Source organism: Rhizophagus irregularis, chromosome 1 (genome assembly GCF_026210795.1).
Source record: "Rhizophagus irregularis chromosome 1, complete sequence".
NCBI classification, from domain to species: domain Eukaryota; kingdom Fungi; phylum Glomeromycota; class Glomeromycetes; order Glomerales; family Glomeraceae; genus Rhizophagus; species Rhizophagus irregularis.
In genome coordinates, this window is record NC_089429.1 from 1,712,034 (window position 1) to 1,738,340 (window position 26,307).

General features: G+C 24.9%; 2 protein-coding genes across 2 annotated transcripts; one reads left to right on the forward strand and one right to left on the reverse strand.

Annotated features, from left to right (window-relative positions):
- Positions 1–3,790: 3,790 nt before the first annotated feature.
- On the forward strand, positions 3,791–4,111 carry OCT59_000323 (uncharacterized protein; the record flags this gene model as incomplete). Its single annotated transcript, XM_025333250.2, has 2 exons — positions 3,791–3,922; positions 3,995–4,111. 2 exons carry the CDS (start codon positions 3,791–3,793, stop codon positions 4,109–4,111), a joined length of 249 nt encoding a protein of 82 aa, XP_025174028.2.
- Positions 4,112–6,766: 2,655 nt separating this feature from the next.
- On the reverse strand, positions 6,767–8,410 carry OCT59_000324 (uncharacterized protein; the record flags this gene model as incomplete). The annotated part of the gene is made up of 1 exon (XM_025332291.2): positions 6,767–8,410. Exon 1 carries the CDS (start codon positions 8,399–8,401, stop codon positions 6,767–6,769), a length of 1,635 nt encoding a protein of 544 aa, XP_025174027.1. The 5' UTR covers positions 8,402–8,410.
- Positions 8,411–26,307: the final 17,897 nt, after the last annotated feature.

Consider the following 26,307-nt stretch of genomic DNA (forward strand, 5'->3'; position numbering starts at 1 on the left):
GATGTTGTATTTCAAGAAAATAGTTTATAAAAGTTAAATGTAAAATTATAAAGCAATATTTATATTTTATGAAGATACAATAAAAATTGAAATTCTACAGAACTTTTCTTTAAAGAATCAAGGATATTCTATATAGAAATTCTATAATTATGCATGTTGAAAATCATGCAGAAAACCTGTACTACCAATCTGAAATCATGTGATTTAGGAAAATTGTTGACGATCAAATTTTTTTTTTTTTGACGAACTCAAAAGATAATTTTTTTAGAAAATATTCAACACTGACAAAAAATTTTTTTTCTTTTTTGGATACTTTCTTTTAAATTCACAGTATAAAATCTTCTTGGATTTAAGAATATCATTCAATAAATACATTGCTCGTAACAAGATTATTACATTATCTGTTAAATGCGAAGATCAATAATCATCATTTACTGTATTAAGTCTTACGAACATTACATAACTCTAGAGGAGGGGATTGTTTTTTTAAATTATGAACGTTAATAGATATTAATAACGTTCCACATCCTTTATTTGATATTATTATGAAAATTTTGCAGATTATTAATAACTGTGTACAATGTACATGATTTGTATATGTATATTTTCCTGTGACTTCTCGATTATGTACATCATGCGCATTTTTGTTCTTTAATCAAATATTATTAATACATATATATCATTAAAATAAAAAATCATTTACATATAATTAAACTAGTTACGGGACATTTCACCGAAAAATAGGGTCGACATTATGCATCCCGATATCAATAAATTTTTATTTAAAAAATTATTTTCATAAAATGTACCACGTCTATGGACAATTTCCCGAAGGACAATTTCCCGATATCGAAATTCGTACACATCATGCGTATTTAATCTTTTTATTTAAAAAAATTGTCTTTTAATGAGCGAGTTACAAGTTATTTATTTAATTCTATAATTGCATATAAATATCCAACACATGTCGAAAGATCGACCAAATCTTAAGCAGATAATAAAAATTCCAATATATACACCTCCATCTTTGGCATGAAATTCATCCAACATTTTTCTGAAATACAACATAGTGATTGGCCTTATTATGTCTCCTATTGAAGGTAAATACTTCATACAATTAATTTTCACCAAAGTAAATTTTTTTATTCTTATGTATACAGTATGTATTATGCAGGCCATACAGTTTGGGACCACAATAAAATGTGGATAGGTACATATGGCGAAGCTTACATCACCATAAATGGAAGTGAAGTGCAAGGCAAAGGTTCATGGGCTCACCATGGTTTTCATATGATGTATATGATACCATAAAAGACTACTACCTAACATTCTCTGTCGAAGGTACAACTCAAGATGATAATCATCGTGGACCATTCACGAATCATAGGGATTATGAATGGAAGTTCACTGGTAGTGTAGATAAATGGGCATACACCGGCTATCCTAGTAATATCTCCCCTTTATCTCTTTACTCTATGTAATATTTTCATATTAGTCATAATTATGTAATCACTAAGTAATTTAATTTTACCAAGATACATCACCCCACTCGTAGCTATTTATAAGATATATTTTATTGTTGAAATTTTCCCGAAATCAAAATGTAACCTTAAGTTGAGTATAGTATTTAACAATAACACATTATGAATCTTTAAATTTTAATTGGTTTTTATTAATATATCATCTGTTTGTAAAACAATATTTTATTGAGTAAAAATAATTATCATTAATATCTAATACTTTTAAATATAAATTAAGATTTCGTTAACGTTAATTTCATTTACAATATTTCCGTAATTTATTTGGGAAAAGGTCTATTCAGGGAATTTGTCTTGTCGGGAAATTGTTGTCGGAAAAAGGTTGCGTCTGAAAAATGGATGTCGGGAAATCGTACCGTAACCTACAAATTACCGTAAAGTCACGAATATAAGCAACCTTTTTTTGTTACAGGGTGCTTATATTTGGGTAAATTTATATATTTGGTATATTGTAGTATTGGCCAAAATTATCATAGTGTTGGTCAAGGGTGCTTACTTTCGGGTAATATAAAAATCTGGGGGTGCTTACATTCGGGGGTGCTTATAATCGGGACTTTACGGTAAGTAATTTCATGTGCTTTACTGGATAGTTTTAACTATTGTTTTTTCTCTTTGCATATACATGAAAGTTTATAACTTACATTTTTGGGATCCTTTTAAAAGTATGGACAAATATATAATTTTAATAACAAGAATACATGTAATTTTGCACAAGGACCACCACAAAAAAATTATTTCTCCCACGAACTTTCTTTTTAAAAATCTATTAAATAATAAAAAAAAATTCGATATTTTAAAGAAACTAAGTGTTTATAAATTTTATAATATTAATTTTAACACTTTAGTTAAGTAAACAAGACTTGGGTGACTAATAAAAATCATTTAACAAGTATTGAAAACACATGTTTTAATTTTTATTAAATTTAAATACATTTATTTTTTCATTTTTGTTATGCTATTTTGAATATTTATTTATGAATTAGTGTTTTTTAATTTTGAAACTATTTCATTAAAACTAGCTGGGCCGCCCTTACTAAGAGTATGATATATATCATAAACTTTAACACTTATTTGCAGAAACAAAAGTATTGGTATTTGGTAAGATATAATTTAATTTTCATTTGAAATAAATAAATAATTTAATTTATTGTTTTTTTACATTTCGATTTAATAATCTTGTAATTAGCCTTAAAAGAAGAAATATTATGAATTTTTTTTTGCAATTTATAAAAAACAACATTTAACGATTTTTTTTAAAAAAAAAATTTTCGGTTTCTAACCATACTGTAGTAAACTTCATATAGAACGTATATTATAAATTTATATTTGTTATAATTAAATATCCAAAATAAAAAATTATTCAATAAAATTTATTTCACATGATTAAAAACATCGATATTTCAAATCAAATTTATGTCCACATATTTTTTTTTTTAATAAATCAATTCGTGTAATATATATAATTTTTTTTAATAAATCAACTTATATAATATATATTTTAATAAGTAAATTCGTATATTTAATAATATAATGTTTTTTAATATTTAATATAATATTTTTTAATAAATAAATTTAATAAATTCGGGGTATATATTTGTTTTCAGATATATATTTTTTAATAAAATATTGATATATATTTTTAATAATTTTTTTTTTTTTTTAATAAAATTCAGATATATATTTATACATGTATATATTTATATTTTGACCAGGTTCATTTAAGAACGTTTAAATTCTTCAATATATTTAGCTTCCTTCAATTCCTATTATAAATTATAATTAATCACAAAAATTGGCGAATAATAAATATTTCCTTGATGTTAATATATGGTTAGCTCTCGGATTTTCAACCGGATCATGCTGCAGATCATCAATTTTTTTTTTTCTATATAAGTGACCATTGTTCATAATATTGATATCGTTTATCAATTTTTTTTTTTTAAAAAAAAAAATCCTCAATATCATTATCTCAATATCTGAATTAGAAACTTTTCTAAAAAAAGCTGAAGAAAACTAACGCAAAGACAATGGAAAAGCTACAAAACTTCAGCTGAAGGAATAAACAGATTGTGGAATATATATAAAAGTTCAATATTATAAAATGCTCCCATTAACTATATAGCGTGATCTGTATATGGTGTCAACATATTACGAGGGTTGTAGAGGGTCAAAATGATAAAATGTATTACAAGAGTCAAAACATATTACAAGACAATACAAGCTTGCTCTCACGTTTTCTGAGGCTTATCTGTATGGAAACAATGATGGTACAATTTACTCAGGGTTACAAGACCGATAGGGAGTACAGGGGAGTAAAATTCGTTGTTCAATGCAAGAATTTTACTCAGCGTAAAGTAAATGGCTCCCTTGTTAGAGATTTCATTGTATGTATATTTATGATTATTTGAAATTAAATCTTATATGACCTCAACTAACTAAAGTCAATAATTATTCAGGGAGGATTGTCAAATTATCCACCAGATACCCTTGGCATTTTCGTTACATCAACTGGATGTTCGCAGTCATCACTTGAGTTGGCAGAAAGTTCTGATTACTTAATACATCAAATTTAATTAAACAGTTTACATTATTATATGTAAACAAAAGAACGAAGACACAATTACGATCGAAAATGCCGAAATTGAAAACATTGAAGTTGAAGAAGGCTCCACTTTGTCCCTATTTGGAAATTGAAATAAAAGGCAAAGTGTCCCTAAGTAATATAAAATTTAAAAATGCAATTGTGAAGAAAAGAAAGATAGATAATTAAGAAACTTTACCTTCGTATCCCCCCTGTGCTCCCTTTCCTTTTTATTTTTTCCCTTTCTAAAAGTTGATAAAACAATAAAAATATGCTTTATTGATGTTACTTTTTCTGTCAAAATGTTTGGAGTAGATGTTTGAGTAAAAAAATACTTTACTTTTCATTTTTCCCTTTCTAAAAGTTAATAAAACAATAAAAATATGCTTTATTGATGTTACTTTTTTTGTTAAAATTGTTTGCAATAGATGTTTAAGTAAAAAATATATTACAAAATTTTTTAAAGCTTTAATACAAAATATTGTACAATTTTATTTTTATTTTTATTTTTATTTCACAAAGTATACAAAGTCGAAGTACAAATTATAGGGACAAGTTAAAAAAATGCCAAAAATAATTCTAACACTAACCGCCAAATCGCACCATGGCCTTTAAAACAATAGGAGACGGAGGTAATCCAAGAACACCTTCAGGACCCATGCAAGTTTGAGGTAAGAAAAGAAAGGGTGATAATAAAAATGATTAATTTAAATTAAAAAATGAATACAAAAACAAAAAATTAAAAAATAAAGAAAATAAATCTGTATTATCAAATAATAAACTATCTCTATTGGATTCCCAGGAACCAGCATGTAAAAAATTGCTTGATGTCCATCTAATGTGGGCTGTGTTATCAAAGAAGCCTAAGGGCGTATAATGGAACGTCGCGTGTGTTGATCCGTTAATTGTGAATCTGTAGTATGAAGCGCGTCCCGTTGGTTGTGATTATTCTTATTGTGATGATTTTTGAAATAAACCTTTTTTTTCTTTTTAGTCACATTGATGGTAGCTTTCCATTCTTTAAAAGCGGTACTATGTTTGTTTCATTTCAAAGTGATGCTTTTCAAAAAGCCTCAAACTGGGGTTTCTTTTTGCTTATGTAATTGTAAAAAATTAGTGATAGGTCCGATTGATGTATCGAAAGGTAAAAGGGTGCGTAGTAATTGGTAAAATATTTCTGAAAAAGCAATCAAAAAAAGGAGATGATTTGATAGCATCTATTAGGCTGGAAACCAGCCCTTTAGCGTGATCTTTGATATTAGCGTTGAATAAAATATCTTTGTGACGAATGGTTATGTCCACGCAACTATTTTTGTGAACCCATGTGTTATTGTCGGTTGTGGAGTTGCATTCCACGCATGGTAGTTTGTGGCCAGGGTAGAGTTTGAGATAATTGCGCTGTTGAATGTAAGCTGTTGGATAAATGGAGTTTAATTTTCTTAAACATGATCTTTGTGTTTTTGACAATTTGTCATATATTGGTGTGTCTAAGGGATTGAGGTTAGACCATTCTTGGTAAAAGTCCAATGTTTCCACTAACGATCTGTTGGCTAATCGGGCCATCTCCGTGTTATTGATCATAGAATTAAAGATTAAGGGTTGGGTTATATTGTTGCTCCATTTTCTGATGTTTTGATCATTTTGATCAATCACGTAAATGTTGTTCCATTTGATTAATCCTAGGCTATTATTATGAAAAAAATTAAAATTAATAATTATCGTATCTTTGATATGTATGCCAGCATTGGCTAGCTCGTCGGCAATGCTATTCATGAGATCGTTGCTGTACCCCTTATTGACTTTTGTAGTGATAATTGGAGACGTTTGTGTTCGACCAAGTAAAAATTAAATCCCAGATTAGAAAGTTGTTTTGTTTGAGTTGGTGACGAGGACTGACCACTGGTGAATGTAGTCATTGGTAATAATTGTTTATTATTTGTTTTGTATGTCTATCAGTTTCTTTTCAGATTCTGTTAAGTTTTGTACGAATTTTTTTTTTAAAAAATTCTTTTTATGTCACAAAACGTTATTAATGCTTCGTTTTTTATTTCCTTTAGCTTCATTTCGGCTTCAGAAGGTGAGGGCTTTTTTAAATTAACTTTGTGGAAACGTTTACTACTAGAACGAACCGGACTTTAAAGTAAGAAACGAGGGGATTATTTTTTTAAGAAACGAACTAACGTTTTTTTTTCGTTATTTTTTTTTGTAGGTGCTGGCTTGGACACGAAACCGGACTTTAAGGTAAGAAACGGAGAAGAGGGGGATTCTTTTTTTTTTTAATTTAAGAAGCAACCTAACGTTTCTTTCACTGTTTTTTTTTTTGTAGGTGCCGGCTTGGTGACTCGAAAATTATATGTTATGGTTCATTGAGGTAGAATGATTGCAGAAATAATTTGCTTGTACCTTCAAAGTCAACTTCGGTTTATTTAAACATATATATGAAAGATTTATACTTTTATTTTTTACTTTTTCAACAAGAAAGAAGAAAAATGACTTGTTAAACATACTCAAAGTATTATATTTATGGTAAATAAATTTTATAAATTAAACAAATTTTCTTGCTAATGTTAATAAACCTTACATATTATATGACTTTATTTATACAGTAGTTGATAATATGAAAAACCTAACTAAATTAATTAAATTTTCATTCAATTTCTTTTACATAATTGTTAATATCAATAAACAAATCATAATAATTTAAAACTTGAATATCATATAATTTAAATTCCTCTACTTCATCTTTCTGAGAGAACAAATCTTCATCCTTTCCAATTAAAGTTTCTAAAATAGCCAAATATTTAACTCTTTTCTCTTTCATAATATATTTTTTTATGTAAGGGACAATACTACTTTTATTTACCCTATTTCTAATTACCAATTTATTTATAAAAGAATTTTGTGAATTTTTTAAAAACATTTCAAGATCATTTGTGTCAAAAATAAGTTGCAAGTATAGGTATTCTAATTTAAAAGGAAGAATTTGTCCTAAATTTTGTAATATAACAGAACTATTTTCACTATGAAATGATCTTATAAAAAGATAATTGAGATTTTGTTTAATATTTTCGATTAAATTTAATCCTAAATTAATATCATTCCGATTATTTATTCCAGCAAATAATTGTAATAACTTAATTTTATTACAATATCTTATAGCTAATTCAAATATTTCTTTTAATGATTGTGAATTACCAATGCTACCAAAATTTTCTAAATAATTACCAGATTTTTGTATAAGGAATTTTAATGATTCAACTTGTAAAATTTCTTTCAAAAATAAAGTTTTTAATTTAAATGGTTTAGTGATATTATTAATTTGTTGAATAAAGTTAGAATCCAGAGAACGACATTTAATAATATGAATTGATTCTAAAACATTCAATTGATTGAATACTTCACCTAAAACAGTTATATTTTTAAAATCAATAAAATGAAATATAATTGTGTTTAATTTATTTGAAAAATTAGGATTTAATAATAAGTGATATGAGAGGGAATAATTACAACTAAATGAAATCTTTTTAAGATTTTCTTGAGAATTAATAATTTGTGATAAACATTTTTCGATTGGATAATTAATGTTAAATGATGGAAATAAAAAATAAAGTGATGAAATTGAATTACAATTAGAATGAATACATCCTAAAATTTTTATTATGTTATCATTCTTAACATAAAAATCCAATCTAAAATTTTTAATATTATAAATGAAATTCGGTTTTTGTAAAATTAATTCAAAAATCTCATTAAAATATTTATGTTCTCTATAATAATGTAACGTAATTTCAAAACTATTTAAATTTACTTCATTTTCAATGAATATTAAAAATAATGATTTATAAATTAATTTTGTAAAGTTTGATTTTTGTGATAATGATAATTTTATATTTTGTATAAAATAATTAGATTTAGTTGAATTTCCGATAGTATCAACCCATTTTACGACGGAGGAACAAACTTTAGATGTATTTAAACGTTGAATAAAATTAGAATAATTAAATAACGTATTTGAAGGAAATATATCCTTTTGAGTTAAATATTCTTCTAGTTTTATTTTGTAATCATCGTTTAGTTTATGTAAGTAAATTTCAATAAAGTGATAATTTTTAGGAAATTTCATTGAAAATGGATCTTCCCATAATAATGGGATTGCTATACGACACCATAATCTATTAACTAATATACATGAATGTAATGTTTTATAATCATAATGAAAATATTGTATAGCCTCGTTTACTAACTCAGGTAAATCTCCTGAAAATAACTTTGAACATGTCATGTTGTTAATAAGTACAGAGAAAAGGGGATTCTGAAATTAAAAATATTTATCATGGGAATTTCGCACAAGTTATTGTAGATCTAAAAATTTTGTGCGACAAATATCGGCTACCAGAAATGACGTCATTTCTCGAGTCTAGATTACTAGATGTTACACATTTCCTTTTGGGATAGGCTTAATGCCGACCAGAATTATGTTGTAATTTTAACTTTTCCTATGACCCGGCTCCCGAAAATTAGATGACGTCATTTCTGCCCATCCACTAATTTTCCAAAAAGATTTGCACAGTACCACCCGCCGCTTGTCAATAGATAATCGTCATACATATCCGCCGACTTGCAATTTTGTAAATTTATCAGTTTTAAATGACATTTCACAACCTGATCAAATCCGTACTAATCATTGATTTTACAATAAATTTCGGTTGAGAGTTAAGTTTTGGGTTTTATTTTTGATCTTTCTTTTTTTTTTATTGAAACTTTTCTTTTATTAAAGTCAACGCTTTTTTTAATACTAATTTAATTTCTTTTTATATTGGAATGTTTTTACTAATTAATTTTTGTTAATTTAGGAAATTGAATAGTGATTTTACAGACTTTTTTTGTATCTGGAGGGAAAGATTTTTATTTTTTTTTTATATTATTAATGTTTGATTTTTTCTTTTTTCAAGATTACGTAATATTTTTGGTTCTTTTTAGTGAGGTGCTGTAACCATCTAATCTATATATTTTATACTATGTTTATATGCTGATAATTAGTTGATACTGAATGTTTTAAATTTTTTATTTAATTTTTTTTTAACAAGCGAAGTCTTATGTGAATTTACCTAGTGATTTTCTGCAGATCGACGGATATGATTTCTTCTATTTTTTGCATTTCTATTTGTATTAATTTATTAGATTTACAATAATTAAATCAATTGTTATATTTTGTAAAATAAAAAATAATTGAATCCAAAGAACCAATTTTTTTATTAAAAAAATCATTTTTAAATCAAACTTCGTTACATTAAGTATTCAGAAATATACCATACAATAATCCAGGTCGGAACCTGGCTAAAACCTATAAAAATATTGAAGAAATATTAATAAAATGTTGCAAAAAAAAAAAAAATTTGCAGATTTTGAAGTTAAATATTTGCAATTTTATAATTCCGTAATAGTCCACAATTTTGTTAATTGCGATATCACAATTGATACAGTATTGATTCATCGCAAAAATAATCAATTATTTTTTGAATTTTTATTAATACAAGTAAAAAAAAAAATTTTCATTAATAAAATTTTTTAAAAGAATAATTTTGTGTTAAAAAAAACGAAATCAGATGGTTAATTTGATTTGTTTTTTAATAAAAATTTTATTTTGAATCTTATCAATAAATTTTATTTACTATCAATAAAAAGTAATAAAATTTCTCTAGAATCACTAACTTCGGACTTCGGAGAAGACTTCTTTAGCTTTTTGTCCGTAACCACGTTCCCCTGGTTTCTTTCTGTGACGACTCTTTCGAAGACCTTTTGCCAGGAGAATTCTTCTCTGGTGTTTGTTGACCATTCTTTGGCTATCTAGATATTTATCCAAATATGTGAAGGGTTACCAATCATCCTCGTGGGTTTCCAAAGCCTGCAATCTTGAGATGCTACTTATTTTGTTTTTTGATTGTCATCGAGATAGTATTCCTCCATTCCGTTAATTTAAACTTTTTTTCGGAATCAAGGATATTGGTATATCGTAAATCATAATGACTCGGATATTCGGCTTTATTTCTTTCGAGTAATGATGGATTTGCGCATCGTGCTTTTTTGGACGATTTGGTTGGGTGTTGATCATTCTTTTCTTTCCCTACCGTGACTCGGAAATTTCATCCTCATGACTTTTGATTGGTTCATCTCCTTTTCTAATTCTATTACGTTCGGTAGTAATGTAGTACTCTCCTGTTACGGTTGCTGCGGTGATTGCGTTTCATTTTGTTCTTTTCGTCCAAAGAAGAACCTGTAGCGAGGTTAGCTTTATGTGTTCTATATCCTATGCAAGCGCTGTCGCTGGCATAGGCCTCTTTCATTAGCACGGCAAGGCAGCGTTTAGAGGGCTAGCTTGTGGTCCAAAGGATTTTACAAGTTCTCTTGGCATCATCTAATAATATTCTATAAAACTCTTTGCATATTCTTTCATAGATTTTTTTCCTTCCGGACAGTTTGTTCCATGGTTATATGTTGTTTTGGCATTTTTTTAAAAAAAAATAAAAATTTTTTTTTACTGCGGTTTGTTAATAAATATTAAACAAACAGGAAAGAAATTTTTTTTTATTTCATTTCCTAGTATACAGATATCTGACAAAAACTAGCATTAATTATTATTGAAAGGTGTCTTACATATTATTTAATATGAGTATAAAAAATCTAACAAAAATAAATTAATCTATTTTATTTTTTAATTATCACTAAATTATAAGGATTGAATGATCTTTTCTGATTTTTTTTCCTTCCCAATTTAATGGTTTTTAACTTATCTCATTAAATTAAAATTATTATTAATACTACAACAGTGTTACATTTCATCAAATTCGGATACAATACATATAAATTAAGCTTAATTAACTTTAATATTTTTCTAATTTTTGCCAACCGTAATTATATTAATATTATTTGTTATTTTACTCATTTATGAAAAATATAATAGCAAGATAAAATAAAACGTCAAAAAAAATTAATTATTGGTTTACTATATTTTTTGGTTAATTTTTGCGTTAAATAACTTGCATATGAGTGTATATTAAATTATAATTATAAAATTCTAAATTATATATATATATATTTTTTAGACACTTTATAGCGTAAATTTGAATGGTTTAAACATAATTAAGGTTCGTTGTTTTAAAAAAAGGTTGCACTTTTTTCGTGGTTGCACTACATTAGATGTATCACGGTCATACTTGTCGCTCATATTCCAAAAAGGAAATTACAATAATAAATGATCGGCGAGTACATTGTTACAATTTCCTTTTTTGAAAATGAACGACCAAAACACAATCATGTTTATTATTAATTTTTTTTAAAACAATATGAATCTTATTTACTATTATAACAGTTATGTTGCCGATTTATTATATTTTTGGAAAATTAAAACCGGAAACTCCCAGATAAGATCTTTGTGTAAATGATATACAATACTTATATATATTCGCATCCCTAAATATTACAAATTATTTTCCACTCATTTATTTTGTATTTTGTAATTAATCAGGATGTAAGTAAATCATTTTTTAAAATCAAAGTTTCATAATTATTTTGTCATTAGATAACACTTCATTTCCCTAATCAATTACTGATCAATTATAATTCAATTAATCAGGGAGTAAGTAAATTATTTTAAAATCAAAGTTTAATAATGATTTTGTCATTAAATAACACATCATTTCTCTAATCATCACAATTCAATTAAATTACCAGTGAGTGAGTATTAACTTTAATAATAATTTTTAACATTAAAGTTTCTGTCATTAAATAACACATCATTTTTTTAATAAAATCATTGATTAATCATAATTCAATTAAATTACCAGACGGTAAATGCATCATTTTAAAATCAAAGTTTCATAACAATTTTATCATTAATCATTCTCTAATCAATTGCTGATCAATCACAATTCAATTAAATTACCAGACTGTGAGTATAAGATTTTGTGATTATTTTTAAAATCAAAGTTTATCATTGAATAACACTTCATTTCTAATCAATCACAAATCAATTAAATTACCAGATGGTAGGTGCATCATTTATAAAACCAAAGTTTCATAATAATTTTGCCATTGAATAACACTTTATTTCTCTAATAAATTAATCAATCATAATTCAATCATCAGGGAGTAAGTAAATTATTTTAAAAATTAAAGTTACATAATGATTTTGCAATCCATTTCCCTAATCAATTACTGATCAATCATAATTCAATCATAATTCAATCATAATTCAATCATCAGGGAGTAAGTAAATTGTTTTTAAACCAAAGTTTCATAATGATCTTGTCATTAAATAACACTTCATTTCTCTAATCAATTACTGATCAATCACAATTCAATTAAATTTACCAGACTGTGAGTATAAAATTTCATGATCGTTTTCAAAATCAAAGTTTTATAATGATTTATCATTGAATAACTCTTCATTTCACTAAACAATTATTGATCAATCACAATTCAATCATCAGGGAGTAAGTAAATTATTTATAAAATCAAAGTTACATAATGATTTTGCAATTCATTTCCCTAATCAATTACTGATCAATCATAATTCAATCATAATTCAATCATCAGGGAGTAAGTAAATTGTTTTTAAACCAAAGTTTCATACCGATTTTGTCATTGAATAACACTTCATTTTTCGAATCAATTATTGATCAATTACAATTCAATTAAATTACCAGATCGTGAGTATAAAATTTCATGATTATTTTTAGAATCAAAATTTCATAATGATTTTGTCATTAATAACATGTAATTTCTCTAATCAATTATTGATCAATCAAATTCAATTAAATTACCAGACTGTGAGTATCAGATTTCATAATCATTTTTAAATCAAAGTTTCATAATGATTTTATCATTGAATAACACTACATTTCTCTAATAAATTACTGATCAATCATAATTAAATTAATCAGAAAGTAAGTAAATTATTTTTAAAATTAAAGCCTCATAATAATTTATCATCAAATAACACATCATTTCTCTAATCAATTGCTGATTAATCACAATTTAATTAAATTACCAGAGGGTAAGTGCATCATTTTTAAAATCAAAGGTTTATAAATGATTTTATCATTTTATCATTGAATAATAGTACTTCATTTTTCTAATCAATTACTGATCAATCACAATTCAATTAAATCACCAGATTGTAAGTATTGGATTTCATGATCATTTTTTAAAATCAAAGTTTTATAATGATTTTGCCATTAAGTAATATTTCATACTCTAATCAATTACTGATCAATCACAATTCATTTAATTACCAGACTGTAAGTATAAGATTTCATGATCATTTTAGATCATTTTTAAAAATAAAGTTTCATAATGATTTTATCATTTAATAACACTTCATTTCTCTAATAAATTATTGACAAATAACAATTCAATTAAATTACCAGGCCGTAAGTATAAGATTTCATTATTGTGTTTAAAACAAAGTTTCATAATGGTTTTATCATTGAATAACACTTCTCTTATCAATTGCTGATCAATCACAATTCAATTAAATTACCAGACCGTGAGTATCAGCATTTTTAAAACAAAAGTTTCATAATGATTTTGCATTGAATACTTCATATTTCTAATCAATTATTAATTAATAACAATTCACAAAATTACCAGAACGTAAGTATTTAATATTATGATCATTTTTATAATCAAAGTTTCATAATAATTTTATCATTAAATAACACTTAATTCTTCACAATTCAATTAAATTACAGAATGTGGGTATCAGATTTCATGATCAATTTTAAATCAAAGTTTCATAACAATTTTGCCATTAAATAACATTTCATTTCTCTAATCAATTATTGATCAATCACAATTCATTAAATTACAAGACCGTGAGTATCAAATTTCATGATCACTTTTAAAGTCAAAGTTTTATAATGATTTTATCATTGAATAATACTTCATTCCTCTAATTAATTATTGATCAATCACAATTAAATACCAGACCGTGAGTACTAAGATTTCAGGATCATTTTTAAAATCAAATGATTTTATCATCAAATAACACTTCATTTCCCTAACTAATTCTTGATCAATCACAATACAATTAAATTACCAGACCGTGAGTGCTAAGATTTCATGATCATTTTTAAAATCAAAGTTCATAATAATTTATCATTAAATAACATTTCATTTCTTCAATCAATTACTGATCAATCACAATTCAATTATATTACCAGACCGTAAGTATAAAATTTCATGATAATTTTTAAAATCAATGTTTCATTTCATAATGATTTTATCATTGAATAACACTTGATTTCTCTAATCAATTACTGATTAATCACAATTCAATTAAATTGCCAGACCGTAAGTATAATAATTTTAAAATCAATGTTTCATAATGATTTTATTATCAAATAACACTTCATTTCTCTGATTAATTACTGATAAATCGCAATTCAATTAAATTACCAGACTGTGAGTATAAGATTTCATGATCATTTTTAAAATCAAATGTTCAAAATGATTTTATCATTAAATAATACTTCATTTTTCTAATCAATTACTAATCAATCACAATTCATTAAATTACAAGACCGTGAGTATAAGATTTCATAATTATTTTAAAATCAAAGTTTTATAATGATTTGTCATTAAATAACACATAATTTCTCCAATCAATTATTAATTGATCACAATTCAATTAAATTCCCAGAGGGTAAGTGTATCATTTTTAAAATCCAAATTTTATAATGAATTGTTATTAAATAACACATTCTCTAATCAATAATTTAATTAAATTACCAGACGGTAAGTACATAATTTTAAAATCAAAGTTACATAATGATTTTATCATTGAATAACACTTCATTTCTCTAATAAATTACTGATTCATTAAATTACCAGACTGTAAGTATAATTATTTTTAAAATCAAAGGTTTAAAATGATTTTATTATTAAATAACACTTTATTTCTCTAATAAATTACTGGTTATTTACAACTCAATTAAATTACCAGACCGTAAGTATAAGATTTCATGATCATTTTAAAATCAAAGTTTCATAATGATTTTATCATTAAATAACACTTCATTTCTATAATCAATTACTGATTAATCACAATTCAATTAAATTACCAGATTGTAAGTATAGGATTTCATGATCATTTTTTAAAATCAAAGTTTTATAATGATATTATCATTAAATAAAACATCATTTCTCTAATTAATTATTGATTAATCACAATCCAATTAAATTACCAGAGGGTAAGTACATCATTTTTAAAATCAAAGTTTTATAATGATTTGCTATTAAATGACACATTATTCTCTAATTAATAATCAATTAAATTACCAGAACGTAAGTGCATCATTTTTAAATCAAAGGTTTATAATGATTTTATCATTGAATAACACTTCATTTCTCTAATCAATCATTGGTCAATCATAATTCAATTTATCAGAAAGTAAGTAAATTATTTTTCTTATAATAATTTGTCATTAAATAATATTTCATTTCTCTAATCAATTACTGATTAACCCCAATTCAATTAAATTACCAGAATGTGGGTATAAGATTTCATGATCATTTTTAAAATCAAAGTTTCATAATAATTTTGCCATTAAATAACACTTCATTTCTCTAATTAATTATTGATCAATCACAATTCATTAAATTACAAGACCGTAAGTATCAAATTTAATTATCATTTTTAAAGTCAAGGTTTAATAATGATTTTATCATTAAATAATACTTCACTTCTCTAATCAATTACTGATCAATCACAATTCAATTAAATTACCAGATCGTGAGTACTAAGATTCATGATTATTTTTAAAATCAAATGATTTTGTCATTAAACAACACTTTATTTCTCTAATCAATTATTGATCAATCACAATTCAATTAAATTATCAGACCGTGAGTACTAAGTTTTTATGGTCATTTTAAAATCAAAGTTTCATAATGATTTTATCATTAAATAACATTTCATTTTTTTAACCAATTACTGATCAACCACAATTCAATTAAATTACCAGACCGTGAGTACATGATTTATAATAATTTTTAAAATCAGAGTTTCATAATGATTTTATTATTGAATAATACTTTATTTTTCTAATAAATTACTGATTAATCCCAATTCAATTAAATTACCAGACCGTAAGTATAAAATTTCATGATAATTTTTAAAATCAATGTTTCATTTCATAATGATTTTATCATTAAATAACACTTGATTTCCCTGATTAATTATAAATTACAATTCAATTAAATTACCAGACTGTGAGTATAAGATTTCATGATCATTTTTAAAATTAAATGTTCAAAATGATTTTGTTATTAAATAATACTTCATTTCTCTAATCAATTACTAATAAATCACAATTCATTAAATTACCAGACCGTGAGTATAAGATTTCATTATTATTTTGAAATCAAAGTTTTATAATGATTTTGTCATTAAATAATACTTCATTTTTCTAATCAATTATTGTTTAATCACAATTCAATTAAATTCCCAGAGGGTAAGTGTATCATTTTTAAAATCCGAATTTTATAAAGAATTGTTACTAAATAACACATTCTCTAATCAATAATTTAATTAAATTACCAGACGGTAAGTGCCATTTTTAAAATTAAAGTTACATAATGATTTTATCATTGAATAACACTTCATTTCTCTAATCAATTACTGATCAATTACAATTCAATTAAATTACCAGACTGTAAGTATAATTATTTTTAAAATCAAAGGTTTAAAATGACTTTATTAATAAATAATACTTTATTTCTCTAATAAATTACTGGTTAATCACAATTCAATTAAATTACCAGACCGTAAGTATAAGATTTCATGATCATTTTAAAATCAAAGTTTCATGATTGTTTTATCATTAAATAACACTTTATATCTCTAATCAATTACTGATCAATCACAATTAAATTAAATTACCAGAATGTGAGTATAAGATTTCATGATCATTTTTAAAATCAAAGTTTCATAATGCTTTATCATTGAGTAACACTTCATTTCTCTAATCAATTACTGATCAATCATAATTCAATTAATTAGAAAGTAAATAAATTATTTTTAAAATTAAAGTCTCATAATAATTTGTCATTAAAACAACACATAATTTCTCTAATCAATTGCTAATTAATCACAATTCAATTAATCAGAAAGTAAGTAAATTATTTTTAAAATTAAAGTCTCATAATAATTTGTCATCATTAAGTAACACATCATTTTTCTAATCAATTGCTGATTAATCACAATTCAATTAAATTACCAGAATGTGAGTATAAGATTTCATTATCATTTTTAAAATCAAAGTTCCATAATGATTTTATCATTAAATAAACACATCATGGCTCTAATCAATTACTGATCAATCACAATTCATTAAATTATCAAACCGTGAGTATAAAATTTCATGATCATTTTAAAATCAAAGTTTTATAATGATTTTGACATTAAATAACACTTTATCTCTCTAATCAATAACTGATCAATCACAATTAAATTAAATTACCAGAATGTGAGTATAAGATTTCATGATTATTTTTAAATCAAAGTTTCATAATGATTTTATTATTTAATAACACTTCATTTCCTCTAATCAATAACTGGTCAATCACAATTCAATTAATCAGAAAGTAAGTGAATTATTTTTTAAAATTAAAGTTCCATAATAATTTGTTATTAAATAATACAACATTTTTCTAAACAATTACATTCAATTAAATTACCAGTGAGTGAGTATTAACTTTAACAATTATTTTTAAAATTAAAGTTTCTGTCATTAAATAACATTTTTCTAATTAATCACTGATTAATCACAATTCAATTAAATTACCAGACGGTAAATGCATCATTTTAAAATCAAAGTTTCATAGTGATTTTATCATTTAATAACACATCATTTCTCTAACCAATTACTGGTCAATCACAATTCAATTAATCAGAAAGTTAGTAAATTATTTTTTAAAATTGAAGTCTCATAATAATTTGTCATTAAATAATACATCTTTTTTCTAATCATTTACTGATTAACAATGATTCAATTAAATTACCAGTGAGTGAGTATTAAACTTTAATAGTAATTTTTTAAAATTAAAGTTTCTGTCATTAAATAACACATCATTTTTCTAATCAATCACTGATTAATCATAATTCAATTAAATTACCAGACGGTAAATGCATCATTTTAAAATCAAAGTTTCATAATGATTTTATTATTAAATAACACTTCATTCTCTAATCAATTGCTGATCAATCACAATTTAATTAAATTACCAGACCGTGAGTATAAGTTTTCATAAGCATTTTTAAAATTATGATTTTGTCATTAAATAACCTGATCAAATACTGATCAATTACAATTCCAGTCGGTAAGTATTCATTTTTAAAATTAGAGTTTCAATAATGATTTGTTATTAGATAATTCATCATTTTTCTAATCAATTGCTGATCAATCACAATTCAATTAAATTACCAGTCGGTAAGTGTTCATTTTTAAAATCAGAGTTTTATAATGATTTATTATTAGATAATTCATCATTTCTCTAACAAATTGCTGATCAATCACAATTCAATTAAATTGCCAGTCGGTAAGTATTTATTTTTTAAAATCAAAGTTTCATAATGGTTTGTTATTAGATAACTGAATTCATTATTTCTCTAACAAATTGCTGATTAATTACAAATTCAATTACATTACCAGTCAGTAAGTATTCATTTTTTAAAATTAAAATTTCATAATGATTTGTTATTAGATAATTGAATTCATCATTTTTCTAATCAATTACTGATTGATAATCACAATTTAATAACATTACCAGTGCGTGAGTATAAGAAGATTTTATGATCATTTTTAAAAATCAAAGTTTCATCATGATATTGTCATTAAATAACACTTCATTTCTCCTGATTAATTACAATTCAATTAAATTATTAGTATGTAAGTATAGGGTTTCATGATCATTTTCAAAATCAAAGTTTCATAATTATATTTTATCATTAAATAACACTTCATTTCTCTAATCAATTACTAACCATTATAATTTAATTAATCAGAAAGTAAGTGAATTATTTTTAAAATTAAAGTCTCATAATAATTTGTCATTAATAATACATCATTTCTCTAATCAATTGCTGATCAATCACAATTCAATTAAATTACCAGAGGGTAAGTGCATCATTTTCAAAATAAAGTTTTATGATGATTTGTTATCAAATAACACATTATTCTCTAATCAATTACTGATCAATTACAATTCAATTAAATTACCAGAGGGTAAGTGCATCACTTTTAAAATCAGAGGTTCAATATGATTTTATCATTAAATAACACTTCATTTCTCTAATCAATGGGTAATTTTATAATCTACAATCATCACAAATTAGCATTAGTAATCAAGGAGAACTTCAAAGTTAGTAAATTTGATTATATTAATTAACTTTTAAATATTAATAATTTATTTTATTAATCTGAAGGAAAATTGGAAGATGAAATAAACAAACTATCAGTACAAAGACAAATTCTGGCAGAAGATTATAAAGAGCAAATAAAAGTTCATATTAGAGAAACTGATAAAAAATATCACAATCAAAATGTTCAATTGCAAGAAGAGATTATTAAAAGACAAGAAAAAATTAAAGAAAAGGAAAATGAAATAGCAACACTTCAGCAAAATTCTCAAAAATTAACCAAAGAAAAAAATGAACTAGAAGATAAATTAAATAAAAAAATAAGTGAGTTAGAAATTGAATTAACAAAAAAGGAAAAAATTATTGAAGTAGATAAAAAAGTCATTTATAAATATGAATACTCAAACAACTTATTACAAGAACAAAAGGAAAAATTGGAAAATGAATTAAGCAATTTAAAAGGCCAAAATCAAATTATCAAGGAAGATTTAATTCGAATTCAAGAGCATGTAAAGGTTAATACAGAAATCAGCCAAAAACAAAATTCTCAATTACAAGAACAGATAGTTAAAAAACAAGAAATAATTAAACAAAAGGATAATGAAATAACAGCTCTTCAGCAAAGTTCTCAAAATTTGAACAAAGAAAAAACTGAACTAAAAGAGGAAATAACAGCTCTTCAGCAAAGTTCTCAAAATTTGAACAAAGAAAAAACTGAACTAAAAGAGGAAATAACAGCTCTTCAGCAAAGTTCTCAAAATTTGAACAAAGAAAAAACTGAACTAAAATTGGAAATAACAGCTCTTCAGCAAAGTTCTCAAAATTTGAACAAAGATAAAACTGAACTAAAATTGGAAATAACAGCTCTTCAGCAAAGTTCTCAAAATTTGGTTAAAGAAAAAACTGAACTAAAAGTGGAACTAACAGTAAAGGAAAGAATTATTGAAGTGGCAAATGAAAACTTAAACAACTTACAAGAAGAAAAAGGAAAATTGGAAAATGAAATAAACAAATTAAAGGAGAAAAATCAAACTATTGAGAAAGATTTAATCCAAGTTCAAGAGCAAATAAAAGCTAATATAAAAATCAACCAAAAACAAAATGATCAATTACTACAAGAAAAAATTAAACAAAAAGAAAACGAAATAGCAACACTTCAACAAAATTCTCAAAACATAACTAAAGAAAAAACTAGACTAGAAGAGGAATTGGATAAGAAAATAAGCGAATTAGAAATTGAATTAGTAAAAAAGGAAAAAATCATTGAAACAGCTAATAAAGAAACTGCCTATTATCATGAAAGATCAAATCACTTACAAGAAGAAAAAGAAGAATTGGAAGATGAACTAGAGACACTGGAAAAGGAACTAAATCATGAAATAAAAATATTAATCAAAAATAAAGAAGAAAAACAACAAAAAATAAATGAATTAGCTGAAGAAATGGAAAAAGAAAGATTGAGGCTAGTAAAAGTAGAAGAGGAATTAATTAAGGCTGATGAAATATTAAAAAATACTCAAATTGAATTAGAACTTAGACAAAGTAGTGAAGAGCGGGAATTAATTATTTCTAAGGTTAAAGAATTGAAGAATAATATCAAGCAACTGGAAATTAAAAATGAAGAAAGTAAACAAAGTTTAGTTAACACACAAAGTAAATTGTCTGAAATTGAAGCCATACCATTTATCACTGATAAAATAAATAAACTTACCAAAAACAAAATTAAGCAAAAAAAAGAGTTAGAAAAGCTGAAGGAAGAATTGAAAAGTAATCAAGAACAATTAGAAAATATGGAAAAGAAGCTTAATAATAAGTTAAAGGAAATGGGGCAAATAGGTAAATTTACTATTAATATTAGTAGCAAGAATATAGCTAAACTAGGAGAATTGGTTAAAGAAAAAGAAGAATTAATCGAAAAAATTGACAAATTAAAAAAAAATAAACTAGAAAAAGAAGAAAAAATAAAAAAACTTATGGAGAAAATTCAAGATGAAGACTGGAAGAAAAAGTGTCAAGGATTTCAGGAAATAATAGACAAGAAAAATCAGATAATAGAAGAATTTACTAAAAAACTACCTAGAAAAATATTACTAATTGGTTGCACAGGTAGTGGTAAATCTACTTTGGCTAATGTATTGACTAGTACTAACAAATTTAAAGAAAGCAACTATTCTATTAGCCAAACTAAAACAATCCAAAGATGTCAATTTGTTGAAAAGGAGATAATCTATGAAGTAATTGATACTATTGGCTTAAATGATACTAAACTAAGTCGGGAAGATATTTTATATAAATTAGCTGAGTTGGCTCGTGAATTAAAGGATGGTTTGCATCAAATTCTTTTAGTTAATAATGGCCGCTTTACTGAGGAAGAAATCCAAGTTTATAAAATACTAGAAACTGTTCTTTTTGATGAAAATGTGAAAAACTATACCACAATTGTACGAACTAACTTTGAGAAGTTTGAAGATGAGGAAGAATGCCAAAACAATCAAAGATTATTAATTGAAGAAAAATCTCGAATAATGGCCATAATTAAAAACTGTAATTTTTTTATTCATTTAGATAATCCTTCAAATGATATTAGTAAAAGAAAAAAGTCAAAAGCTATCCTATTAAACCATTTGAATAAGCAGATAGGAGTTTACAGGCCAAGTAACTTGGAAAAATTAAATGAAAGAATTATGGATTATATGAAAAATGAGAACCGAGAACTAGTTATTCAGGAAATGGATAAGCATGTTTCGAAATTTGAAGATAAATTATCTAATTTAGGACAAATTGGCTCATTTATTTCTGGATTAGCAGCAGTAGCAGCTATTATTGTTCCATTGGTTTCTTGTAATATAATGTAGATCAAAAATCTTCTCTTTAGACAATGGTGGTATGTATAATCAGGAGGTTTTGGAAAGGTATATACAGTCAAACCTTTATATAATGATATGTCATGACATTTTTAGGAAATATCGTTATATCAAAGTTATACCAATATTTATATGCCCTCACATATAGTGGGAAAATAAAGTTTTATCAGTATATCAAGTTTTTAATAGTATATCAGTATATTGAATATTGGTATATCGAAACTGTATAGGAAGTTTATGTGATATATAAATAACATTTTATCAATAATAAATATAATTATAACAATAATATTCTAATTTTGACTTAGAATTTGAATCTGTCATCTGTACTTTATGATATCTTCATATCCATTTCAATATTTTAGGTCACACAAATTCGATTTTTCGGTTCACTTCACCCGGCCAGGTCACTTTTTCAAATTTCAATAAAAAAAAGTTTATATAAAAAGTTTATCATGTGATCAGAGCGTGATTTTATTGGCGGGTAAGTTTATCATGTGGCTGAGAACTTCTGGAGAGAATTAATTACCCTCCCCTTTAAAAGTAAATTAATCAGATGTCCCGATTTTATATATATAAACTTATTTATTATTAATAAACAATGAACCCAGGTCCCCAGGTACCCAGGTCGATTTTAAGTTTCAATGTTATGTGAACTGAAAAATTGAATTTGTGTGCCTTTTAAATTTTACATTAAAAGTAAATACTATTAGTAAATTTTTCAGTTATGGATCCCTAAGAATTCCTTAGAATATTCTAAAATCCTTAAAGATCTGATAATTTGTTGGTTCCTTAAATTCTTTCAACCCATTATAAAGACCTTTAAGGATTCTATAAATCATTGGATCTTTAAGTATAGAATCTTTAAGGAATTTTTGTAAATTGAATGGCGCAGTCAGATCATTAAAAAGTACCAGTCAAAAATCAAGATTGGCAAATTTACCAATTTCCAGATAGTTTATTATTGTTAAAGAAAGTTTTAATGAAACTTTATTTTTAACAGAATTAATTTCTGATATTTTTCACTATTAAACTAGAGCTAATTGAAATTATATGGCCATTATTTTTGACGAATTCTGATTTGTTTGACTTACTTTACGAGGCTTTTTATTATTTTTTCAGTCTTTATCTGATTATGGTAATAATTATTTATTACAAATCCAAGCAAAAAACAACGTGCCAATTTTTGATATCCAGATATATAATTGCATTTCAACCTATTAATAAGTCTTTAACTAAATTTTTTAAACGCAACTTCATGCATATTTCTTACAACTGTTGTATACTCAATTTTATTTAATTTCATCCAATTTATCTGTAGAGTCAGTAAGAACACACCAATTTGCTAATAATTGATCAATTTCAAATAGTAAGTTTGACAATCATCATATGCACCTATTACCTATAAATGTTTTGTAAGTTTATCGTCTAGTTCTTTTATTCTTTGTTTCTTTTCAGCTCCTTCTTTAATAAAAAAACTAAATTATTTTAATTTTCCCTCAAAATTTTAAATTAATATCCATATATGATTTGGATTTCAAGAAACCATTCTCTTGAAGCACAATATAAGAAGTAGCTAATAAAGATGCTACCATGTAAAGATTCTTTGGAATTTTAATTATTTTTGAATTTATCTAATAATTTACATGTCTCACTATTATTATTCACGATATATAGGTTAAAGTTTCATTTCTTATTTTAAAATTTAATGATGGTAATTTTGTGATTATTTTATTTGATATCTCAATATTTCATGTAAGTCAGTATAAATAATTAAATCTTATTTATATTGTTTATAATATCATATTTATATTATAATTTATTCATTAATTATTGGATAAACTTGAATGGAATCGCAACTTATCTTATATTATACTAATAGATATAACAACAAAATATCGTATAAATTATAATCAATTAATCGATCAATTATATCTTTGCTCATATAATATCATGTTATTTAAAAATCGATTCCATAAAAAAATAAAGGGATTTTTTTTTTAGTATCTTTTATATTATTAAATTAATGATCACTTTTTCTTTGTATTTTTATTAAATTCATTGTAATCTTTATTTGAATTTTTTAATTGTATATTGCTTGTCATTGTCTCATTGAATTCATTGTATTATTTGAACTTTTTAATCGTGTATTGTTTGTATTGTTTAATTTTTATTATTATTATTAAATTTTTCTTTATACTTTTTTGAATTCATTAAATTTTTTACTCGTGTAATGTATTGTAATAATATAAACTGTTATTTCATTTAAATTATTGTTATTTATAATTTTATATTTTAAATATATATTTTAAATATATATAAAACTATCTTTTCATTATAAAAAGATCATTATCTATTATAATATTATAAAATCATATAACAAATTCATGATTTATATGATAGTTCGCTCAATTTATTTAATACCAAATACATACGTTCCAATTATATTAAAAAGTGTTTATTTAAAAATCGCGAGACAGAAGTAAAAAAAATTGATGACTTTTCTTATACCTACATATGTTTTAGATAATTTTGAAAACAGTTGTGTAAAACAAACACCAAATTTATTTTATTCAGAATTAGGGATGGGCAACAGTTCGGTCATGGTCGGTCATAAGTGATGCAGTTGGAACTGTCCCAATGAATTGGCCGGCATATAGTGGATTGTGACCACAGTTACGGCAAAACCATGTGAAACTCAATGTGCCGATAATGTTATTAATGCCGTAACTTTTACTGTGGCCAATGACGCCGCCGTAGAGTATAAATAGTCTAAGTAGATAGCATAAAATAGAGGTTTGGACCGGTTAAGCTTAACCGGTTAATTAACCGGTTAAAACATTTGTTAACTGGTTACAGCAAATTTCAAAATATACGGGACACTTGAGAAATTTGATTGTCGGGTTGTCGGGTAGCCGGGTTACTCGGCAGTAGGTTGTTTATTAGAAAAGTATAAATAACACGTGACGAGTATAATGAATAGTAGTATATCAGATTATATAATAACCTACTGCCGGCTACCCGACAACCCGACAATCAAATTTCTCAAGTGTCCCGTATATTTTGAAATTTGCTGTAAAAAACAATTTTTAACCGGTTAAATTATCCGGTTAAATTATCCGGTTAAATTAATCGGTTAAATTAATCGGTTAAATTAACTGGTTAAAATACTGAAAAATATTTGTAATTCTGGCCAAATTTACAGTGCCGGCCAGAATTATAAATCACGGGACTTCAGATAAAAGTTTAGCCACCAGGTTAGATACTAACGACGAGGTGGTGGAATTTTTGTGTTATATAAAATTCATAATGCGGGCCAAAATTCATAGTGCCGGCCAGACAATTTGGCCTGAATTTCGTCTTTCAGCTAAAGTTTCGTTTCGATTAGTTAGAGTTTTGATCTGGCCTAATTTTGGCCGGGATTAAAAATATATTTGATGCTAATCCTGGCCGAATTTTAATGCTGGCTAGGATTGAGTTTTAACCGGTTAATTAACCGGTTAAAGGTTTGGTTAACCGGTTATTAACCGTTAAGACTTTTTGGACCGGTTCCAACCTCTAGCATAAAATAGTTTAATAGTATACATGGCTTAACAGTATAAATTTTTTAAATCTCTCGAATTTGTTATAAAAATTTAAAGTTTCCGTACTGATTTTAGATAACTTCTTTGATTATAAATTTCACGGAACAATAATTTTAATAGTAATGAAAGTAATGAAGGAGAAAAAGAATGAATAATTAGAATGATATGATATATTATAAAGTATAAAATAAAGTATGTAAATATGTTGCACATATACTGTTGTATCAGTTCTTTACGCTTAAAAATATTAAGCAATTTATATGGTTAGGTAGCAGAAGGTTTATTAGTGTATAATTAATCAATGTATTAAACAATGTAT